At 41.5% G+C, this 24752-nt stretch overlaps 1 protein-coding gene across 1 annotated transcript in view; it reads left to right on the forward strand.

Moving 5' to 3' along the window:
• doc2g (double C2-like domains, gamma) overlaps positions 1-24710 on the forward strand; it is a 37438-nt gene extending 12728 nt beyond the window's left edge. The window contains exons 6-11 of the mRNA XM_004549548.3: positions 3113-3239; positions 4148-4204; positions 4805-4929; positions 14670-14751; positions 14993-15089; positions 21877-24710. Coding sequence (XP_004549605.1) covers positions 3113-3239; positions 4148-4204; positions 4805-4929; positions 14670-14751; positions 14993-15089; positions 21877-22016 — 628 coding nt within the window. The 3' untranslated portion in view covers positions 22017-24710. The remainder of the gene's footprint in view (positions 1-3112; positions 3240-4147; positions 4205-4804; positions 4930-14669; positions 14752-14992; positions 15090-21876) is intronic.
• The last annotated feature ends 42 nt before the right edge of the window (positions 24711-24752 follow it).

Genomic DNA, 24752 nt, shown 5'->3' on the forward strand with positions numbered 1-24752 from the left:
ACTCTTGTGTGCATTTTAATGCACACAAAAAATAAATAAATGCGATGAGTCAAACATGAATGCATACCTTGGGGACAATCTTTCAAAAGTCCTTCTGACATTTACAACTGAAACGTCTGTCAGGCTCTGAATGATCAGCAGAGAAATTGATCATGTGGAGGTGTGATGAGAGCCGGGTATCACGAGATGTGGTGTGTTTGTGCGCGTGCGTGCGTGTTAAAGGAGTACAAACATGATTTCAGTGCCAGCTCGAGTCTGTCTCCTTTCACTTTCTTTCCTCTCTCTCTCTCCATGCCTCTGCCTCATAATAGACTTCCACCGTCCTCGGATGTGGGCAGATAGGAATAAATCTGTGGCTTGATTTGGTATTAGATGGAGGCTGAAATTGCCATAACAGGTGGCTTAGATGAGATTCAGTCAGGTACAAATATGATCAAGGAGTAAAAAATATATATATGTTGGCTGGGTGTTAGATGTTGGGTGGTGATGATATTGTTGTTGGAGTTGACTCAGCTTTATAAATTGGCTTTAAACTGAACTATCAACAGCCATGAAAGTTTACACAGACAACGCCTCGTGAATGCTGTGCTTCAATTGTTGTTTAAAACTAAATACTGGTAAAGATTAATGTCTGTAATAGAAGAGAGCTGTAATAACTCTTGCTTTTGTGACTTCATTATGAGATCAAACTTGTCATTTTAGAGTTTGCCTGCCTCAAATACGATCTGGACTGTTTTTGGGTTCATTTTAATCGGCTGGTTTTTATCACACAGAGACCTGACAACCCTGATAAGGAAATTGTGTTTTTTATGCCACTTAATACTGACCTATGAATCATTCAAGCATTAAAAGTCACCTAACTCGATCTTGTATCTTTAAACACACTAACTAGATGTCACAAAAACACATCAGTAATTTGTAGAATTACAAGAAATGTGAACGATTACACAGTTCGACGGGCAGAAAATAGTATTTATGTAGCAAAACTGTGATTTCCAAAAAGACATTAGCTGAAAACCTGGCATATCTCCGCACTGTGTGCAGTGTGTCGTCAGAAAATCTGTAGAAAATGAAAGACAAAAGAAGAAGTGGCAGCCATAAAAACCACAGCAGATGAACACGATCTGAAAGGCACACCCTTAAGAAATTGGAAAACCTGCAGCAAAGACCTAAGACAGGATCTGAAAGATACATCTGGCCTTTCAGTTTGCTGAAGCCTCATTAGAAACTATCTCAGTGAAGGGCTGGCTTTTAAGAAGCCATTCTCAATGAAGGGAAACAGAAAGAAAAGGCTGAGGTATGCCAAATCACACAAGAACAGGACTGAAAATGAGTGGTAACAGGTCCGATGGAGTGATGAATCCCAATTTAAAAATTTTAGTTCAGATTATCTTCAATATCAGGAGAAGGGTGAGTGTGTACAGCCATCTGTGGACACAGCGGAGCTACATTTCAGCCAGTGGTGTTGGGGATCTTGTCTAAACTAATGGAATTATGAATGCAGAAAAATGCAGTTTGAACCACTATTAAATACCATCTCATCACCAACAGCTTCATTTTTCAGCATGAAAGTGATCCCGCATACTGCCGCTGTGTAATACCTGGACAGAAAGAATCACAGTAGAACACTATCAGTCATGGATTGGCCTCCCCAGAGCCGGGACCTCAACATTATTGATGCATTGTGGGATCGTCTGGACAGACGACACTATCATAGGAAACACTACTTAACCAAATTACACAAAAGCTTGTCTGAGGGAGGTCAGGCCCTGTTGAATAAAGGTTGTTATACCAAAAATAGATTTTCAAGTATTGTAAATCTTTTTTGCCTTATATACCATATTTCCATGAATGTTTGCACATGTTTCAATAAATCACTGCACCTATTTCCCCTTTTCTTACCAAAGTATAAAAAAACGAATGGTGCTTCTAGACTTTTTCACAGCACAGTATAAAGCCATTTTAGTGCCAGTCTTCGTAGTTGTTTTTAACACTATGAATGGGAAACCCTAATTTTACTCTCATGTGGTGGATTTTATCAAGAATATCAAACCAAACTTGGCACAAGAGGTTGAACAGATTCTACCAGCATCTGCTTGGTTTTATAGGAACTCCTAAACTGGGGAAATGAAAGAAAAATCATCACAGAAGAAGTTTGAGCAGAAATGGTGTCACATTGCCCGCCAACCTTTGTCTCAGTACAGACACCCTACATGTATGACAGAGCAAAGGGACATAAATCATCTGACAGCCGTGGTCGTGAGTCAGAGCTGTTCTGAAGCTTCTGCTAGAGATACTCATCCATTATGACTAAAAGACTGGAACCAGCATGTCAAAAGTCCAAATGTCAGCAGGACAGGGACAGAACAGGAAGAGGGGGAAGGTGTGTGTGAAGAATGTGCGTGTGTGAGAGAGAGAGAGAGCGAGAGAGGTTTAGAATGAGACAGTGAAGAAAGAGGTGAAGCAGCTACAGTCCCTCTGGGAATATCGGAGCAGAGAGAGAATTGTGGCGGGCGATGGGCTGTGAAGACTCAACTGTAGCTGATGAAAAACTCGCTTTCTATCAAACATAACCATCAGTTTGAATAAGTGCTCTCGGTGGAAGAAATCATTTTACAGAACCAGTTTTGTAGCAGTAGAGACAAAGTTATTGATTTAGTTGTCTCGCTTTAAATTCCGAGTGCATCTAAAGAGAAATAAACTATAGAGGCAGCTATACATTGATTCATATTATACGTACAAACAAATCCATGATTTCTGCAGTGAAACAATGTGTGTGTGAGAGATTAAAGATTTTATTCCAGGAGATCCCTGTAGATTTAATGTGCCAGCACGCGTCATTATTTTTCTTTTAGCTCCTGTGGAAAATGCTTTTTTTAAAACATCTTATGCCTCTTACATGGGAGTGGTATGTCTGATGGGCGCAAGACAATGAGAAAAAAACCCAAAACACACAGTGGACTGATCTCGTGTTGCGGATGCACTGTTCAGATGCCATTTGGATATTTTGGTGCATTATTTGCTTGCTTCAAGACTTTGGGGCAGAGCAGCACAGTTGCAAGAGGGATTGAAAACTTGCCACTAATTCGCCTGCACCTCTTGTCTATTGAAGGCTGTGCGTCTGTGACATGGACAGACTAGGACGAAATGAATTCATCGGAGAGGTGAGAGTGGCTCTGAAGAAACTGAAAGAAGGCGAGAGCAAACGCTACAACATGGGCCTGGAGAGAATTGCACAGGTATGTGTACATTACTCTGTGTGCGTGTTTGTGTGGACAAATATGTGATATTTATTATGTATGTGCATGGTCTTCACATAGAAAGAAGGTTTAGGTGATGTGGGTTGCACGAAGGGGTCCGCAAAGGAAATGACAGATGCGCAGTGAGATTTAAAGCGGAGAAAGATGATTGGACTAGAGCTTTGATGTCACAAACAGCTTGACAGCGTGGGAAAGTGGAAGTGACGAGAAGCTTAGATTTAGCCGGCAACACCTGGGAGCAGACAGATGTGAGACAGTCGATCAGCCGTCTCGAACTTACGCATAAGCTTCATTAGAAGACTAAGAATCTGGAGAAATCTCTGTGAGCAAGGGTGAAGGCTTCAGCACGGGATGACTGTGATCATCGTGACACTGCATTAAAAACAGATTTTGTCATGGAAAACACTGCATGGACTCAGCAACACTTCTGGAAATTTAATGTGTTGTCCAAAAGTGTAGGTTAAAGTTCCATAATGCAAAAAAGAAGACATATGTGAGCAAGACCCAGAAACACTGCTATCTCCGCTAAGCCCGTCAAAATGGACTGAGCCAAAGTGGAAAACTGTTCTGTCAGAGGAAACCAAATGTGAATTTATTTCTGGAAAACATGAGCGTCACGCCTTACAGACTAAAGAGAAGAGGGACCATGCAGGTTGTTATCAGTTCAAAAGCCTCCATCTGCAATACTGTGTCTATGGACATGGCACTTGCACATCTGGTAAAGCACCATCAATGCTGACAGATGCACTTTTTTTCCTTACATGCAATATAACGTCTCAATGATGTGCTTACGAACTGCAATGTGATTACTAAGTTACATTAGAGCATTACAGAAAAATGCAATGTACTATGCACTGTGATCTCTCTTCCTGTCTTTATTATTTCAGAATAAAGAAACTAACAATCAAACACAGGAGCAGGGAGCGCTAGTTGCAGAAGAGGAGGTAATGATATCAACCTCTTTATCATTATCGTTGTTTTTTTTAACTAAAACATGACCCACTGCCTTATTAATCTCCCATGTCTCATGCAATTTATCCTTCCAACAGTCCTAATCCTAATCTGTCATCTACTTCCATAATCTTAGAGGAAGTTTAATTATGTGTTTTTAATCAGTATATATGTTTAAGGCATGACCTTTGATAGAGAAGCTACAGTTTGTAATTTAGACCAGTACCGCTGCCACTACACTGATTTTTTTCCTCCCCTGGTGGTGATTATCTCACGTCTCTCTGCGATTCCAGAGACGAAGGCTAATAGCTTTTGGTCTCTGATTAGACTCGGCTTACGGTTCAACCTGGAGATTAAAAGGAGAAGGCAGCAGTGTCATTTTTTCCAGCCCAGATAAGACCTTTAATTATGAGCTTTAATTCCAAACCTCTCGGCTAACACGCTATATCCTACACGGTGAAAGTATTTCAAGTGTTTTGAGAAACTTTGCTGACCCGGCCGCAGGATTTCCCGCTGTGGTTATTCGCTGAAGAGGGAAATATCAGAGTGGAAACAGGTGCTCTGTCTGACACTGTAGCTTCTTGTGTCCCCAGCGTGGCCGCATCCTGGTGTCACTGTGCTATAACACGGAGAAGGGCTGCTTGCTGGTTGGGATCATACGCTGCGCCCATCTGGCCGCCATGGACTCCAACGGCTACTCTGACCCCTTTGTCAAAACGTAAGTCGTGTTAGATACCCGTGAACAACCTGGGATCCTGCAAATTATGCTCAGGAACAGCTTTTAATTTAAGGATTCATATTTAATTCAGGAAGTGTTTGGGTGTTTTTATGGTACTGCAAAATGAAAGGCATAGATTGGACTGCTAGTGTGCTGTCTTATCAGTGCTGACATTTATCTTATTTAGCTGTAATCACAACACCTTTTAACCATAAACAAGAGAAAGCCACCTGGTGTTTATCTGATTCCATGGTGGTTTTAGTTTAGGGATCTTTAATTGTTGACGCTCTTCAGAGATTAGAATAGACGCCTTGCAGTCGTAAAACAAGGAACACCCAGAGGCTGTATGTAAAAGAAAGATGTGGCCTCCAGGATTGAAAGAGAAGTGCCTCAAATTTACATCCTTGAAGATAGTGATTGAATACAAGTCCATTAGAAAATTACCCTGCACTTCTCTTGATTTATGATCTCAGTAACTACTTTCTTTTGCCAAAACCTCAGTTCAACATTTTCTGAGCTACAGAAACTACTATACATCAGACTTATGCTTTATTGATCTATCCAGGCCAGGCTGCCTGGGTAGATCAATAAAGCGGGCTTCTTTGAATAAATTACATGCTGCAGCAATCAGAATGCATCTTTAATATGATTTTGCTCATTAAGATTCTCAAACAAACATCAAAGTGTATTTACAAGGTTCAGAGTTTTTCACAGGACTCTGTGGCGGTCCTGTGAAAAACTAAGTACACCCCATGATTCAGTAGCTGGTTGAACCTACGTTTAGCAGCATGAACCTGAAGGAACGGATTTCTGTTTGACTTTGTGAGGCTCTAAGAACGCTGCGGAGGAATTTAGGCCCGCTCTTCTTTGCTGCCATTTGTTTATGCACAGCTCACTTAAGCTCTGGCACAGCATTTCAGTCAAGTTTTTTCAGTCAGGGGACTTTTTCTGGGCCATTGCAAAGCCTCTTATTCTCTATTTTTCAGAAATTCTGATGTAGAGTTGCTGCTGTGTTTGGGATCATTATACTGTTTCATGATCAGAATACTTTGGTATGTGGAGGAGTTCTTGGTTTACCCAAGGAGTGCAAGGTACCTCAGCACCTGTGGTTGTAAAACAATCCCAAAATCATCATCATTGGCGTGAGTTGTTTGTGCTGATATGCTGTGTTTGCGTTTCACCAAATGTGGTTTATTATTCTTACCAGACATTTCCGCTTTGATCTCATCTGTGCTAGTGATATTGCACCAGAAGTCTTGTGATTTGTTCAGGGGCAACTTTACAATCCTAAACCTTGCTGCCATGTTCTTTTAAGAAAGAAGAGGCTTTCCCTTCCAGACAAGCCAAACATGTCCAGGTTTTTTCTAATTGTCCTGTCATTAACATTTAACATGCTAGCTGAGGACTGTAGAGTCTGAGATATAGCTTTCAGGTGTTTTTCTAGTTTCTCTGAGCATTGCGAAGACTGACCTTAGAGTGAATGTTTTGGATCTCCACTCCTGGGAGGATTGTGGCTTTGTGTGTACACACACCTGCTTTTATAGAGGTGCTCACATTTTCTGATTATCATATAATCAAGTGCAGTTTATTAGTACCACCAACCTGCTCCTTAGACTTTTAATTCACATTGATTCACTAATTCACTTAGTTTTTGTCTGTTGCACAGAACTGCAAAGAGTTCTGCGAAAACTTTCTTATATGAAACTTTTTGGGGTGCTTGTAGAATCCACAGATTATTTTTAACTGTAAAAAGCTGTTTCATTTCTTTTGTTTCCAGGCTTTTATTACATTAGAGACAGGAATGTGAAGTCAACAAGAGCCTGACTGACATTATACACCGCAGTAAGCAGATCAGCACTCTTTATGAGCTGAGGTGTTTCTGCGACAGTCGCTGAGACACATGGAAGGTCCTGCAGAGTGGAGGTGGATGCATTCTGATCACATTGTACTCTCAGTGAGATCAATTCTTTTCTCAGCCAACGCAGGTCTCTTCAAAGTCTGAAACAGAACTATAGTTGATACTGTACCGGCTTGCCTGTAAGGCACGGTGACAGATAAAACCCACACAGCTAAATCTCCAGCGTGCCTGCTGCACTTAAGCACCAACAGTGCAGAGAGTGAAAGCTCCCACACAGGACAGCAAATCTTGTAACCAACGCCACCTCCAACAGTGGGAGGCTTCAAGGTAGAAGCAGCACAAGGTTGCTAAAAAATAATACTGAAAAGGTTGTAAAGCACCTTTCTGTTTTCTTTAGATGACTCTAACGATGCAATAACGTCATTTATGGTTTAACAATAGGTAATTTCGTTCTTTGAGCCTTCCATTTTTGAACCTGATGATGTTTGTTTATTGCCTAAAGGTGATGGGTAGTTTTCTCATTATTTATAATTTATGAATAAATGACACAGGGATGTAAAGAAAACACATCCCCAGTTGAAAAGGCATAAGGTTAAACATACTGTTTCTCTCCCGTTTCAACCAATCTAGTGGCTGAAGCTTGAAAACGCATTCATGTTTTCTCTTCTGAACTAAACTTTTGGAGAACCAGTCAGCTTGTCTGACACGCAGGCTTCCTGACACCCAGCTTCCTTGCCAATAACACCCTCCTCTGAGTACATCTGAGGTAAAAATGACATGCATTTGCTGAACTGTAAGTACAGGCTTACAGGAAAGTCTGGATGACGTATTCTACAGTGAGGTGAAGGAGTACTTTTTCAGTGCGTAGTAGTTTGATTTGAATAAGAGGAACACCTACAATCACTGCACTGAAAACTGCTTTTTAAGCTAATGGTGTCAAAGGTTCGTGCAAGTGGACATTTTCTGAGTCATTTTATTAACTGTTGACAACTGAAACAAGAAAGTCGGAAATGCTCATACTAGCAGTTTCTCTGAGGAGTTGTTTCTTTACTTTAAAGCCGGCACGTTGTACAGTATCGGTGTCTCTTCTAATACAATGTTTTAGAGAACAAAGGTAAAATTACATGTGCACCCAGAATGCACAACTGATTCTATCTTATATCCCTGCTTGGCTTTGTGCACACTGGTACATGTTATTTCTCTCAGTTGTGTCTTCCTCCTCTTGTTCTACATTATTGTACCAGCTGCTTCTTTTATGCTGACTCTTGTCGTTTATTATTCGTTTAAGCCTCTGCCCTGATCCGATTCGTATTTCTGGCACTTGGGTCTTTTCAGCTGCCCGTCTGCCAGCATTTCTTTTTGTTCCCTTCTGTGTTCGCGTATCAGGGACTTTGTATCCATCACACAGAGCCGTGTTTACCTCAGTTCAGCGGATGAGCTGTTGAAGGTGTGCAGCTCAAGGCGCTGTTTTTTTTGTCAGTGCACACCGTAGAACCAGCATAATGAACGCCGTGAAGTTTTAGTGAAGTTAACTTTGAACAAATAAGGAGTTAGGGGGTTAAATATGTTGCTGGCACAGGTAAATTACATCCCTTAAGTGTACTGAGCAATTAAATCGACAGGAATTAATTTACATAGTTCACTGATGTCCTGCAGCTGTAAAACCAGACATCCTCTGCAGCTCAAGCATATCTTGATGCCTGTGTGTGTGTGTGTGTGTGTGTGTGTGTGTGTGTGTGTGTGTGTGTGTGTGTGTGTGTGAGAGAGAGAAAGAGAGCTGATCAGATACAAACTGTTTATTAACATTAGGTGGATGATTATTTGGCACTCGTGATTTTGATTTTAATTTTAATTCTTCTTGTTGCGTTTAATGAAACTGGAAGAAAACCCAAAATTCTTTGAACATATCAATCAGCATGTTCAGGTCTATACAGACACACAGTATGTTTGATATTAAATAAAATATGCAGCAGTCGATTATCCATCCATCCTATTCCGCTTATCTGATTCAGGGTCGCGGTGGGGCTGTTGCCTATCCCAGTCACCACAGGGTGAGAGGCAGGGTAAAGTCCAGCCACAGCTGAAGCATACTGGTATGGTCATGCAGGCCTGAAAACTGCTCAGCAACCATCTGGCAACCACAGGTCTCTCTGTTTCCAGCAGGGAGCTGCACAAAAAGCCTCTTTATTATTTTGGGTGATTGCCAGTCATTTGCCAGTTGGCACAGAAGATGCTGACGTGTCTGTAAATACTTGCTACCTGTGGTAGTAAAATTAGAAAAGGAGTGACGTGAACCAGAAATGGGCAATGTTCACCTTCAAGGTAAAAGTTGCATCATCAACACTTTTTAAAAGGTTCGCCTTTTAACTTGAAGCTGAACTTCATCTTTTTCTATCGCTCAGAGACTAGCAGGTGACATTGGGCAACTGGGACAACCTGCTAGCAACCAAAAGCAATTTCAAGGAGTTTTTTGGTACAGCACAATAGATCTATTTGTGAGCAGTTTCACCCCGTAACTGCCAACATCTTCAAGCAGCAATTTGCCAACTGATCATGGAATACCCATTTTTCTGAAGCAACCTCAGGTTGCCAGGGAGTCACTGATGCTTTAGTAACTGATTTCACAGAAACTACGTGCCGATCGGTTGTGAAATATGCGTTTTTCCTCCGGTGACCAGCAGCTGCCAGGTGGTCTCTGAATAGTCTCGAGGCCTGTGTGACAGAAACTTTAGCCAGAAAAGAAATGTGTCTAAACATTCTCAGTTTTCCTCAATGACTTTCCTTTTTTGGATTTGGAATTCATACTGATGAGACATTTATGTGTGAACGTCCATGCTAACCACTGTTTTATTTCCCTGTATAGGCTACACATTTTTACTATTAAATAATAACATTATAAATAATATGGCATAAAGGTTCAAAAAAGCAACCATTCTTCATTTCTGTGTGCATATATTTATATATGAAAGCCACAGGGAACCAGGCCAAAAGAGAAGAGATGACTGCATAAGGAGTCCAGTCAGTCTCTCTCTCTCTCGTTAAGCTTTTAGAAGCCAATCAAGTGACACAAGGTCAGAATTATCTTAGAACTAATTTGTCTTCCATTTAAAGGACAAATTAGCATTTTAAAGACTAAATTATTCGACATCTTTCAAAAGAGCCCTGAGTCTTTTACCCTGATCTTTATGCACAATCTAAAACATGAAAAAGAAAAGTCTGTCGGAAAAAAAAAAGCCATGTAAGGGCAGAAAAAGTGCAAACATGTCAAATCCTTCATGCTGACCAAGCACACCGCCGTGCTTTACAGTTTGGTTATCTCTCTGTTCTTGCACAACGAAGTAAAAAGATCATGAGGCTCCGCTGCAGCAGGCATATATTTAGCTCCTCTCTTCTAATTGTGACTCCTTTTTTTTTTTTGGCACATCTGTGTGTCATAACTTATTTTTGTTCCCTGTTTTTAACGTTGGCTCCCTCTCTTCCATCTACCCCTGTCATTTTCAGCAATTTCCCCCCTCTCACTCACAGGGCTGCTCTCATTCTTCTGTCAGCCTCTGCCTCAACTTGCCACCACGGTGGTACCGAATTTTTTGGAGAGTTGTCAAGTCGTCATGTGGGTCCCATGGTGGAAAGAAACATTTTGGGCAAAAATAAAGAAGTTGATTCTGCTGTCCTGACTACACATTTCATTTAATTTTTAATGCATCTATTAAAATAACAACAACAGCATGGCGATGCAGCGGTTAGCACTGCATGCTTGTTAGGCTGATTAATGAGGTAGGTGTGCCGTAGGTGTGGATGTGAGAGTGTGCTCTTGCTTTGTTACCCCTGTGATGGACTGTCTTACTGTCCGGGCCAGTTTGGATATGTTGCTCCTATCAGTGAGAGTGACGGGACTAAATCATTTTTACTCTGCTAGCTCTCAAGTATAAAATCAGTGTGATGTCCATTCCCAGCATTTTCCAGAGTTCATGTGTCAGAAGAGCCTATAGGGGACTGGCATAATGATGAAATGAACAGTGCACTTCCATTAGAAAATCAATCAGCTGACCCTAATGGACCCCATTAGAATCAAATGATTATTTTTCAATGACTGTTTGACTAAACTGGGACATTATTTTGACACAGACGGAATTGTGACCAAAAGATGAACCTGGTATCAAATGCACTGTAAGTTGTTTGGACCAGCCACCAATGCTGGATGGTTGTATAACCCGTGCACATTTACCCAGATTTACTTTTTGAAGTTTTCTCCAGCTGCAGTGAGAGTTCTAACAGGGGCTAGAAAGAGAGACCATAGTTTTTTTCCCCATATTAGCTTCTGTTCATCGGCTCCCTGTTAAATCCAAAACTAAAAAAATTCTCCTCACATACACGATAGTGAATAATCAGACCCCATCATATCTCAAAGACCTCAGAGTACCATATTATTCCAATAAACAGAGTGCTTCACTCTCAGACTGCAGGCTAACTTGTGGTTAATTTTCCAGTCTAGTCATGCAGTCATCATGGAAAATAACCAGTTGATTCTAATGGGGTGAGTTAGGGTGCACTGATTGATTCTTATGGAACTGCCTGTACTATAATAGCCTCCACTATTGGCTTTTGTCACACATAAACTCTGGGAGGCAGAGCATTCAGCTGTCAGGCCTGTCTACTGTAGAAACAGGATGTTTCTAACTTTAGAGATATTGCACAAATGTGCATTGGAGGACATCTCCTAACTCTTAAAAAAGAAAGAAAAGGATATGAAAAATATTATTAATATATATCTTTATCTTCTTTTGACTCCTTATTTTAGAGGTCACCACAGTGGAACATCTTCCTTTATCTCTGTTTCATGCTCCTGTCACACCAACCCTTCACTCTGTGAATCTTCTCTGTGGTCTTCCCCTTTTTATACCCTTCATCCAGTACATCCACAATCCCTCTTCTGCACATGTCCAAACTATCTCAGCCTTGCCGCTCGATGTACTAATCCTGTCCATCCTGGTCACTCCCAGTAGACAAACCATAACATTTTGAGTAGTAGTGTAGCTGCATTAGATTTCTTAATAGTATGTGTACGGGGAGGCGTTCTCATTTCTTTGTCCACGCCTTACGGGGCTTTTTAAAGATGAGTCCTGCTTGTTCATGTTGCCTCACATTACAAACACAGTTTGTCTCGTGAACAGCGTTTAAAGGTTGTCAGCAGCAGCTGCGGTAGCTCGCTAACCTTATCAGTCACTGTCAGCCGGTGACGCAGAGCTAAAACGGTGTACGTATACGGCACATAAACATGTGGTTACTTAGTTTGCTGTTCCCCACTGTTCTTTTTAAAGAAACTGTTAGTGAAAAACTGAGGGGATTATCCTCCCGTATCTCTGTGGACCAGCATCCTGCGTCGTGAATTATTTTTCACATTGAATTTTCTGTGGCAATTTGGGCACAGTTCGGTTGCTCCTTTGTGGCCTTTATTTCCATTTACCCGATCTTAATTACGAACGTTGGTGTCAAAGAATGTTTTGTTATTCTGAAAATCTGAGTTCTCCCGCGTGAGTTGCCCTTGGAGGCGTATGCAGAATGTGAGTCGGCAGAGCTAAGGCTCGGATGTCCTCGAGCTTTCACTTCACCGCCTCACGTGCTGGGGGTTAAAAAGATGCTTTGCTTGGCCGACTGTCTTAATTGATTCATTAGTTTCTTTAAGATTTCTTTTTTATTTCTTGTGAAGTAAACCAAACTATTATGTAAACACCAGGTAGGATGCATCTTGTGGCGATAATGAGCTTTTTAATGCTTTAAACATTTAGCTGAGCCTGTGTCTCGTCTTTATACATTGTTTGAAACATTTAAGTTGATGGCTTTTACTGGAACAACACAGTAATTGGGACTTTAATAGGCACACAGTTAGTTTGTTACCCAGGGGATACTTATTTTGAATTGCTCAGAGATATTTAACTTCTCTCTAAGAAGACAGACTCTGATGCATTTGGTTGTCAGGCTAATCTGATGTACGAAACTGGACCGACTTTGAGTTGTATACACTCATTTGTCACTTTGTTGGGCTCACCGAAACTGGACAACAGACTGGAAAATGTTGCCTTATTTGATGAGTCTTGACTTCTGATTTGGCATTATGATGGAACATAAAAACATCTGTACATCATGGATGTATGTTGATTCATCATTCATGTTTACCCCAAACAGTCTGCTGGGTAGGCCGCACAGATTATAATGTTATTTCCTGCACTCGCGTTACAGCAGCCTAACTAAGTGAAAACAAATGACACCACAGTTTCTGGCTTTTTATTAGCTTCCGTGTAGATTATCTCAACTTATGAAAGATGAAGTACATTAACTTACTTTACCCACAATAAAGAGATTCCAGGCTTGCTTGATAAATTGTGACTATTACCATTGAACATGGGCCTGTTTCCTATATCTAGAACAGGATCAGCAGAGGAAATTAAAAAGATGTTGGATAAGCAGCACAAAGAGGAAGCACAGACCTCAGATTTAGATTCCTGGAACTCATCAGTACGAATCTGATCCAAAGCCTTAATAGTATTTTTATTCTGTTGTGTATTTTACATTAAATTGTTTTTTTACCCCCCACAGTTATGTCTTTCTTTGATACCATGAGTTTGTGGAATGAAGTTACTGGAGAGCCATGAATGGTTTGGGATGTGTGGGATGTAAATGTTGTCTTTTTGTCTGCTGAACCTGAACAAGCTGCAGTTTACAAACGCATTCACCTTGTCATGGTGGTTGATGTGCTGCCACCTAGTGGACACAACATTTGAACTCTCCATCATAAAATCTTAAGCATCTGTTGTTTTTTTCTCTTTCTAGTTGACAAAGAAAAGGTCTGCATTGATGAAGGGAGTGCACTCAGATACTAAGCTGACAGATAAGCATTAAAGTTTACATTAAAAGGCACTAGAATCCAACAGTAGATTCAAACTTTGTGCCACCTTGCTCTCTGTCAGTTCCCCCTCCTCCTGCTCCACCTGCATCCCCTCCATCCTTCACTCGCTCTGATTCCAGCTCTGCATGCATCAGCTGTCAGGCCAGGATTCGTCATTGACAGTGAAAGGCTGGAAGAGTGTGATATCTTACTGCCTGAACATCTTGACTTTGAATTTATGCTGATGATGAATCCCGTTGCCCTCCAGCGACCCTTCTGTTGCCTCTTCTCTGGAGCGTATACTCCTCCAACATCAGCACGATTATGATCTTGCTGTGGTCTACAATCCTCCTCTGTCTCTTTCTCGTTCTCTTTCAGCTGCTCTCTGTCCCTGCCATTGTTCAAAACACTTCTGGGTTGAAGTTATCTCATAAAGACATTTTGCAAAATTTCATTCTCCCTTTTTGTTTCTGCTATTCAGCAGACTTTACTGTCAACTTTACGGACAAAGATTTTTAAAAGTTGTGGATTAGCTGGTTTGATAATGAAGTTCTGGCTCTGTTTGACAGGAGTTCAAAGATCTCTGTTGCACAAACCTATTTTACATTTGAGATCACTCACTTTCTCAAACAAAATACAATCACTGTATGTTAATCTGTGCAAAACTGGTGGTGTAAGAATATCTGTTTACCATCCGTCTCCACTCCACTAGAGACAGATGGTAAACTGTCTCTATTTGTGCCTAACACTAATTACTGCACAGCAATGCTAAATATGCATGTGTGTGATCATTTCCATTTGTTTGTCAGTAACACTAACACTAACCTACAAGTAGCAGAATTTCATGAAATATAGGCAAAGATTAACTAAGACATTGACCGTGGCTATTTGAGTAATAGTTTCTGACAGCCTGTTTTCCAGGGGTTGTACAGCATGTTCCCTGATTCCCCAAGATCACGCTGAATTCATGTCTTTATCTGGTTTCTCTCTCTTTCTCAGCGTCTTACAGCCAGATATGGGGAAAAAGTCCAAATACAAGACTTCCGTGAAGAAAAAGACTCTCAATCCCGAATTCAATGAGGTACAGCTCCACACTTTCTCTGCAATTAACCACACCGCAGCTAACAACTTCTTTGATTTCTCTACTGAGCTCCCAATGTAAAGCATGGCAATTTAAGCATACCTTAAAGGGACTGTGTCATATCCTGCAGGTGCACCCAGCGTATCACAGAACACGTGCTGAGTTAGGAATTCAGTTCCTTTCAATCACCTGTTTATGAATCATTGATGTAAATATGCTCTCATGTACCCCACCTGCACAGGAGTTTTCATATGAAGTATCCTTGGACCAGCTGGCGAAGAAGACCCTGGAGATCACTGTGTGGGACTATGACTTGGGAATGAGCAACGACTTCATAGGTAGGCTCAGAAACGCTGTAGTGTGGAGGGGAGGAGTGGAGAGGAAAGCAGCGAAGCAAAGAATGTGACCGTAGCAGACTGTTGAAATGAAAGCGGAGCAGAAAGATAAAAAAAGAAGGAGGAAAAAAACAGGCTGAGTGTGGGTAGAGAGAGGGGGAAGAAAACTAGAGAGATGAGAAGTAATTATGAGGCTTGAGGAGAACGATTGAGCGAGCAAAGAAGAGTTTGAGTGGAACAGGAAATGGAGGGGAAAACTCAAAAAGGAAGACGATTTTCTCTGGGTCCACATCCTTCATAGACTTGGCACATTAGATGGTTGCAGCTTCATCAGACTGCTAAAAAGCTTTGGCATGGCCCGGTGTGTATATCACAGCAACGGAGAACATGGGAGCTTAAGGAGTGATGGAGAACTGGTAGGGAGGCACAGTGAGAATGGATTACCACCCTATGAGCTCGGAGGCCTTCAGATCAAAGCATTTTACTTTGTCTAATGTGAGTGTGCGCGAGTGTGCGCACGTGTGTGTTTGTGTGTGGGAGAGACGGTAGGCTGAAGGGAGACACCCCCTGTTTAGATAAACCCAATGACTTATAAGCCCTGCTGGGGGAAAAGGCCATCAGACCCACACACAGCCCCAGATAACAACCATTTCCCCGACCATTATCATTACAGGTTTAGCTACAGCAGCCTGCCCATGATGTTAATTGGGTCTGAGAGAAAAATGACACAGAAACAAAAAAAAGGAGAGATGGAGAAAAACAGTTGATAAAGAGGTCGAGCAAGCATAGTTCCAGTGCAGTGGTCTTCTGTAAGCGTTACCATTAGAAAACAGGCTTACTGTCGTAGCAGAATACAGTGGCTTGCAAAAGTATTGCAACTTTTCCACATTTTGTCACATTACAGCCACAAACATGAATCAGTTTTATTGGAATTCCACGTGAAAGACCAACACAAAGTGGTGTACACGTGAGAAGTGGAACGAAAATCATACATGATTCCAAACATTTTTTACAAACAAATAACTGCAAAGTGGGGTGTGTGTGTAATTATTCAGCCCCCTGAGTCAATACTTTGTAGAACCACCTTTTGCTGCAATTACAGCTGCCAGTCTTTTAGGGTCTGTCTCTACCAGCTTTGCACATCTACAGACTGAAATCTTTGCCCATTCTTCTTTGCAAAACAGCTCCAGCTCAGTCAGATTAGATGGACAGCGTTTGTGAACAGCAGTTGTCAGATCTTGCCACAGATTCTCGATTGGATTTAGATCTGGACTTTGACTGGGCCAGTCTAACACATGGATATGTTCTGTTTTAAACCATTCCATTGCTGCCCTGGCTTTATGTTTAGGGTCGTTGTCCTGCTGGAAGGTAAACCTCCGCCCCAGTCTCACGTCTTTTGCAGACTCCAACAGGTTTTCTTCCAAGATTGCCCTGTATTTGGCTCCATCCATCTTCCCATCAACTCTGACCAGCTTCCCTGTCCCTGCTGAAGAGAAGCACCCCCAGGGCATGATACTGCCACCACCATATTTAACAGAGTGTGTTCAGAGTGATGTGCAGTGTTAGTTTTCTGCCACACATAGCGTTTTGCATTTTGGCCAAAAAGTTCCATTTTGGTCTCATCTGACCAGAGCACCTTCTTCCACATGTTTGCTGTGTCCCCCACATGGCTTGTGGCAAACTGCAAACGGGAATTCTTATGGTTTTCTTTTAACAATGACTTTCTTCTTGCCACTCTTCCATAAAGGCCAACTTTGTGCAGTGCACGACTAATAGTGGGATGTTCAAGGCTTGGGAAATCTTTTTGTAGCCTAAGCCTGCTTTAAATTTCTCAATAACTTTATCCATGACCTGTCTCGTGAGTTCTTTGGACTTCATGGTGTTGTTGCTCCTAATATTCTCTTAGACAACCTCTGAGGTCGTCACAGAGCAGCTGTATTTGTACTGACATTAGATTACACACAGGTGCACTCTATTTAGTCATTAGCACTCATCAGGCAATGTGTATGGGCAACTGACTGCACTCAGACCAAAGGGGGCTGAATAATTATGCACACCCCACTTTGCAGTTATTTATTTGTATAAATGTTTGGAATCATGTATGATTTTCGTTCCACTTCTCACCTGTACACCACTTTGTGTTGGTCTTTCACGTGGAATTCCAATAAAATTGATTCATGTTTGTGGCTGTAATGTGACAAAATGTGGGAAAGTTCAAGGGGGCCGAATACTATTGCAAGCCACTGTATGTAGAGGATGTCACATCACAGAGGTGAGTAAACTCAAGCAATGAATCGAATGGATAAACTGAGGGAGCAACATGCGCATGAAGAGAGTTGGGAAATTTCATCTTCACCATGAGCCAAATCTAAACCTCTGAGCTGTTTCCAATCGGTTCCCTTCAAAGTCAAGTCTCAAAGCTAAAAAAGCGGATAAAGAGTTGATGAAAAGGCCACGCGAGCACAGTCTCAAAACAGTGGGACTGTGTTCCAAGTCTGATATCTCCGATTCAGTTCAATCTTGGTTTTAATCACGATGCCAAATCGCAAGAGACTTTATGTTTATTGCAATGTAATGATGCCACAACTGCACAGACAGAAACCCATGAATCCAGTTACTGCGCTGCCATCAAATCAAGCTCCAGTTCAAATTTTGAGGGCAGGTAAAAAGTGTCCTTTAGAAATTTTAAAGCCATCTGTGCTTCCCTTAGTGCTTTTCATTTAAAATGTGTTGTATTTGAACATGTTGCATTTAAAACTGTGGAAGTCGAGAGCTTTGAATGTATACACATACAAAAAAAAGACTTTAATTATTGCTTGATGTTTATGAGGGATAAGATCAGGTTACCCAAATTAATAAGCTTAATATTTAACATATAAAGCTATGCGACATGCTTGCTTAAAAAGTCAAATGTAATTTAATATACAGCAAGTCTTAATGGTTTCTCTTTTAAACACTTATTTACCTTAATTTACCTTCACCTACTCGTGTTCACCTACAGGTGTCAGTCCTGTGAGGGACTTTGAGTGATCGAACATTAATAGGTTGGTGTTTGTAAAACTGTTGATCTGATGGCCCAAAAACACTGCTGGACACGCCTCCACCCATAAAAGGATTGGAAAGTTGTGTGGAACAGAGAAATTCAGATGCAGTTCAGTGTTTCAGTAGGAACTTTGACGCCTATTGATTCTTTCAGATCTATGGCTCTGCTAAATGCTTGGTTCACCACAAGCAGTTATTCATCCGCTGGTGGGGTTTAATGAGAGGGATCTGCAGCGGAGGAGAAGTGAGGAGAGAGCAGGGGTAAAACCGTGCGAGTTTTGGCACGCATCAGCCCACCAGCCTGTGCGTCAGCCGCCACGTCTCCCCCCGGCTCCAGTTCCTCATCCTTCTTCTGTCCCCCAGTGTGTGTCAGGATGGCTGGCCATTCGTTTGTCACTATCAGCCAGCGGGCCCGGGGAACACTCCATCGATCACTGTTGGGAGGTGGTGGGAGTGCTGCGGGGGCGTGCAGCGAAACTGACAAAGTGTTGTGCGTGATTATCCTATCGAAACTCTGTCAACAGGTTTAGACCTGTTCTACAAGTTGCATGATTCTGTGAGAGGAAAGCGAGGGATGATCTGTAGATCGCTCCTCTTCTCCTCCCAGCAGCAGCGTCTCAGGCGACGCTCGGTCCCGTGCTCAGAAAAGGCGTAGATCAAAAACCGAGCTTTGTTTGCTCATGGCTGTCAGTTTCTGAGGCACTCTTATGCAATCACAGCCAAGAGAAAGACTTTGTATCCCCAGCGTGACAGCTGTGTGCAGCTTTATCATACGTTGCGCTCCTCCTCCAGTGGCTCCATTACCTCACTTGAAGTATTTCTTGTTTCTCCACTTGTTTATTCCCAGCGCATCCAATTCTTGTAAAATCAGTCATCAAAATTTCAATTTATTGTTATTTTCCAGCTACCTTAAATTTCTCTTTCTCTCCGTCAGGGAAAATTTGACATGAAGGCCTTTTTGCTTCCTTCTGTCCTTACATGACAGTCTGGCAGCAAATAAAGATATTTACATAAATTTTAATATAATGCATTGTTGGCTGTTCCTAATTAAATATTATTAAAGATTACTTTTTAACAACAAAGTTAAAAAAACAAAAAACCCCAACAACAACTGATTTGCACTTCTTCACAGAAAACATACATTTATTAATATTGCTGCTGTTCTTAAGGTCATGTAGTTATGATTCGCCCTGAGTGTTCCTCGACTTGCTTCCTGGAAGTCTAACTATGATCTGCAATTGCTCATCTCTATCCCACACTGGATTCCCTTCCTTCCTCACACTTTTAATTATATTTTGGGAAGGATGATCACATTTAGAAGCTGGATCTCAGAGCTACGATGATTGTGCTATGTGTGTGGTCATGCTAGTGGCCATGTTGGGGTTACTACTCAGAAGAAGGTATTTGTCACTTTTTTAAAAGTAATGCATTAATCAGTCCTTGGAGAAAAAACTAGTTGAAATACTCAGTAATTACATTACTCTTGTGTTACTCATTTAGCATAGCATGAGATGCATTTTACCTTCTAAACACTGACACAGATTCCTGTCTCAATAAGGACACCAGAGACCTTTCTTTTAGTGTTTAAATATGAGTACAAAGTCAACAACCCCAAAAACACTTTACAGCAATCGCCACAGTGGTGTTCTGTTAGAACATAAGACAAAAGTCCTGCAAGACTGACTGATCATTGCTGTTTTTGCTCTGGCTGCTGTGCTGGGGGGCAGCATACATACACTCAGCTTTAACTTCACTAGGGACGGGGATTATTAGTGTGCTCTCCTATCAATCAGTATTGATCAGTCATTGCCTATCAACTTATCTTTTCAGTTGCACTTGAGCTACAATCAGGTGATTTCAGTTAATGTTCAGGAGGTGGAAAATAGTGTGTAGAGTGGATATGGAGATTAGCATTATTTGTATTGTACAAATGGACAAGAGCACAATGATAAAGTCCAAACTGCATCCTGTAGACAGCATGCTAACGCTAAGCTAGCCAAGAACCCAGAGTGGTGATAAAGCTGAGTGAATGCTGACCCCAGCCAAGCAGCCAGACCCTAAATTCAACAGGTAACAAACTGATGATCGGTCAGGCTGCAGCTTTCCTTTCCACCTGTTCATGTTTCTACAGTAGAATCACTTGAAAGTCTCTGTGCTGGTTCTCATCTTTGCTTTGTGCTGTTAACTTTGTGTTCATACCTAAACACTAAGAGAAAGATCACATGTGTGTCCTCGTTAGGATTGGCATTTGTGTTGGTGTGTAGCCTCAGTTTATATTGTTAAATGGTAATTATGAGACAGTGTGTTTCAGGTCGTTTTACAGAGAAATTTGCATAAATGTAGCATTTATGACATGCTGCTTAGCGATGGTGGTCACTCTCAAAGCAGAGCCAGTGAGAACTCAATAGGAGAATCAGTAATGGAATCGGCAGCACTGAATTCTTATCAGTTCCCACCCCTACACTTCACTCTGTGTTCTTGGCTAGCTTTGTGTTAGCATGCTGTCTGTACAGAGAGCATTGGCTCTCTTATCACAAGCAATGGGTAGCTGCTTCTGTCCTGGATGCAATCTGCACTTTACGATCAGGCTATTGTTCTTATCATGCAATAAAAAATAAAAATAAAAGCAACATCCATATGCCACCTCTCAAAGGCTGCAGTCCACTCCCTGCCCAACTGAAATCAGCTGATTAGGGAAATGTTTAGGAGGAAAAAGTCGCATTTGATGATCATTAATCACTAACATCTGTAACAGTATTACAGTAGGTGTAATTATTGAATTCATCACAGTTCACGTTACTTTGAAGAAAACTGTAATGTGATTACCCAGCACTGGTAGGTGGATGGTGGCACGAGGGCGAGCTCCATAACTAAAGCTGTGTGCAGTTATGGTTCTTCTTTTGAAGCCTCGGGCCACAAATTGTGGTCCAGTTGGACTCCTTTGGAGCAAATTCACAATGCAAAACCCTGAAAGAGTTGATAAAGCTGTGAGCATATGCTCCTGCTTGTGCTCCTAACTAATGCCCCTTCTTCAAGCTTGGAGTCTGCAGGCTTCCCCAATAATGACCGCTAAAACTGGACGATTAACTCTCGTTATGTTTGGAACTTCTGGGGAGCAGTCCAAGCATAGCAGATGTGCCTTAATGCTCACAGTGCTTCACAAGGAGAAGATCTAGGAGCAGACAGGGGTAAAATTTAAAGCAGAGATGCTTTGTTTTTTTGCTTTTTGTTGGTAGATTCAATCAATCTTTAAACACGCCTTGTACTAATGTACCAATTTTCAGGTACTGAACTTGATTATATTCCACTCTACACTGCCACTCCAATTCATGAGAAATGTGTTACTTAAACTGTAAAGATAATGTTTTGTAAGGTCCCAGGATAATGTACAGTGCATTGGTAAGGATGATCCAGTATTTCCCAGATTTTTGGGGGCTCTTTAGAAAGATCTGGACCATTCTTTGGTCCCTGCAAACATTTCACATAAGTGAGTGTTGTGATTGTTTTCCCTCTGATAGCTATGCTAAAAGGATCAGGAATTTCAGATTCATAAAGAGTATTTAAAAAAAAATGAAAAGCAAACTCAAATTTTTCTTTCTTTAGTTTGTTAGTTATTTTGTTTCCTTATTAGTCATCTTCACCTCCTCCCAGTTTTTGTCTCCTTTTATCGTCCTCACCAGCAAACAAGTTTTCCTTCGCCTCTTGACTCCTCTCTGTTTCCTCTGCTTCTCTCTCTCTGTGTTTGCAGGAGGAGTGGAGCTGGGCATCAATGCGAGCGGAGAGAGACTCAGACACTGGTTCGAGTGTCTCAAAAACAAAGGGAAGAAAGTCGAGTACTGGCATACGCTCACGCAGCAAGGAGCCCCAAGCAGTGACAAACCGGACTAGATTATACAAGATATTCATGATACAAACGCATAAATGCACACACATGCAAATGCACTATACCACACACACACACATTTATGTCTCACTGAACGATGGCCGATAACAGAATGTGAGTAAGGAAGAAATAAGAACAAAGGATAAAACATGCAATAACAATACTGATTAAAATCTGTCTCATATTGCCAATAAATACGGCGCAGAGTATTAGTATATGATATTCATACTAATATTAGTGATGGTAATAAGGTGTAATCTGAATACTTTTCTTTTCCAAGGTAAACCAAATTGTGACAATGTCCTCATTAAAGTGTTGACGTAACAAAACAAAGCTCACTAAATTGTGCTTTAGACCGTACTGTATTGTAGAAGTTGCTCATGTCCATTCAAATTTTATGCATAATGACCAGATTTGAGACTAATGCACTCAAAATTCATTCAGTGAAAGTACCTGACAGTATGTGCACCCTTTGTGACTCATTATGTGGTACGCAGATGCAGGAGCGGGGGGGGGGAGGGATGTTACGAAAGGATGATTGTCGTGAGAAGTCTCTTATCTTCGTGGATGTCTATCTAATGCAAAACAACACACCGTATTATAAAGCACAAAAAGATCCGTTCGGTGGATTTCTACCTTTACCTTTTCATTGTTTTTATGTATTTTCATTGTCTTCTGGTGACAGTGGTGTTTTATCCACCTTCACATGAGACGATAATGTGTCAAAATGTGCGCGTGCGTGAAGGCTGTGAGACTATGAGTGCCTGCTTTTTCTGCCTGTGCAGCGTCTGTTAATCTGTATTCACGTCATGCCCCATTCAAAACGTCTCCATCCGAATTCAGAAGCGCAGAGGTGCGAGGGAATGTTTTTTAAAAAAGGACAAAAGAGAGAAATCCTCTGTTACCACCGCAGGCCTCAGTGGTGCGAGTGCGCCCGGCCACTTGTTCCAGGCCTTTGCTATCTCTGTCTCCCACTGCCAGAAAGCCAAAAGAGCAACTTTAAGAAAGGCAAATACTGTGGTGCGTAACCTTTGACTGCTCCTGTCTGATGAAAGCCCAAAGCTGTGTCCACAGCAGGCAAAACGATGTCTTTCAGAGTATCCTGCACTGTGTTGCAGCATTTCTGAAACAAATTTCATCTGGATTCAAGACAGTTTACCTCAGTGACTGTAATTTTTGCTCCAACAGAAACACCAGTTATGCAACATCTTCTTTCGTCAGTGCGGTGTCACATATTTTGAATTTAAAGATACAGGAATTTGATTAGTTCGGTTATCTGATTTTTATAAACAGCTCGAAAAGGTTCCCTAACCCACATCTGCACGACCTCAGACATTCGATATTGGTAGAAGACATCTGGCTGAAGGTGAGATCAGCCATCAGACGGAGTCAGTGTTTCGTCTGATTGTCCCGTTATTTTTGACCTGTTAAATATCAGGTCTCTTCTAAATCATCTACACGTCTATTAAACACAGGAATTCCTGTTCAGATACAACTTTGCTTTTGGTACAAGAGCCTTCCTATAATTTAACCTCTCGGTGTAAAGGGGGATTACATCCTTCAGGGTCAGTGGAAACGCACAGATCCAACAACAATAAGATCCCATTTTCATCGAGCTGCATGCATGCCGTGGATCTTTGTGCACATTTCAGCATTTTCATATATATAAAACTTATCTACATGCCTGCCAGGATATCAGATGTCGTCCCCTGGTTCATCTGTCACAGCAGCTCTGGCCATACACTTGTTCAGAGAAGCACATGCACGGTGGGTCAGTGGCCTCGGGGAGTTTTCTAACTGTTGAATCGATCTGGCTGCTCATATTCTTGATGTCCTTCGATAACCTTGTGAATGTCTGATTGCTGACAGCAAAAAAAACAAAAAAAAAAGAGAGAGAGAGAGTAGATCCTCCAAAGTTGGATTAGGATAAGAATAAAGGGCTTGGACACTAATAAAAAACACTTTTAGGCTTCAGGATATTTTCATTCAGAGCTTAAATAATGTCAGTAAGATTTGGAAAAGGGTGGTAGGTTTATTCTGCACTCTGTCTATGCACATTGAGACTCCCAGCACGTCAGCAGTGAGATAGATAATCAAACCAAAACAACATTATCGTATTATCCAGGCATTAAGGATACATTTCTGGTTGGCAGTGATCAAATAGAGTTCACATTTCTGGCTGGGTGGTTATTTGTTTCCGTCTCTGGATCTGTTCCTTTTGTTTACAGTCACTGAATTTTCTGACTCTTTGTCTATTGACCCTGCTTTGCTTATGTAATCATTTCAATCTGCAGTACAGCTGCATGTTTAGCAATCCCCATCAGCTTGTATAATAGAGTGCAACCTTAGCTGATCGTTCTGAATGCCGACGTGCCATGCATTCAGACTCCTCGCCATCTGTGTATTTGTTTGTGAATACGACGATTCAGGGTATCTTTTTTGCTCAGTTCGCTTCGCTTTTCCGAGCAAGCTCTCGCTTTAACGAACAAAAAACCTTTACTGTCGCCGATTTTGACACTCGTCTTCCTTGAATTATTATCAGTGGTGATGATGTGGGAGGGCTGAGGAGGGAATGAGATGGGAAAATCACTGTTGCAGTCCCTGTGTATTCACTGTCCATGTCAATCACACAGTATGGCTGCCATCCTGTGGTGGGTTTGTGTAAGTACTTCTCAAAATAAATCAGAGCTGTATCAGTGGGCGTCTGTCCTCCTTTGAACATGTGATTCTTCAAGAACATA

The sequence above is a fragment of the Maylandia zebra genome, linkage group LG6 (genome assembly GCF_041146795.1).
Source record: "Maylandia zebra isolate NMK-2024a linkage group LG6, Mzebra_GT3a, whole genome shotgun sequence".
NCBI classification, from domain to species: Eukaryota; Metazoa; Chordata; class Actinopteri; order Cichliformes; family Cichlidae; genus Maylandia; species Maylandia zebra.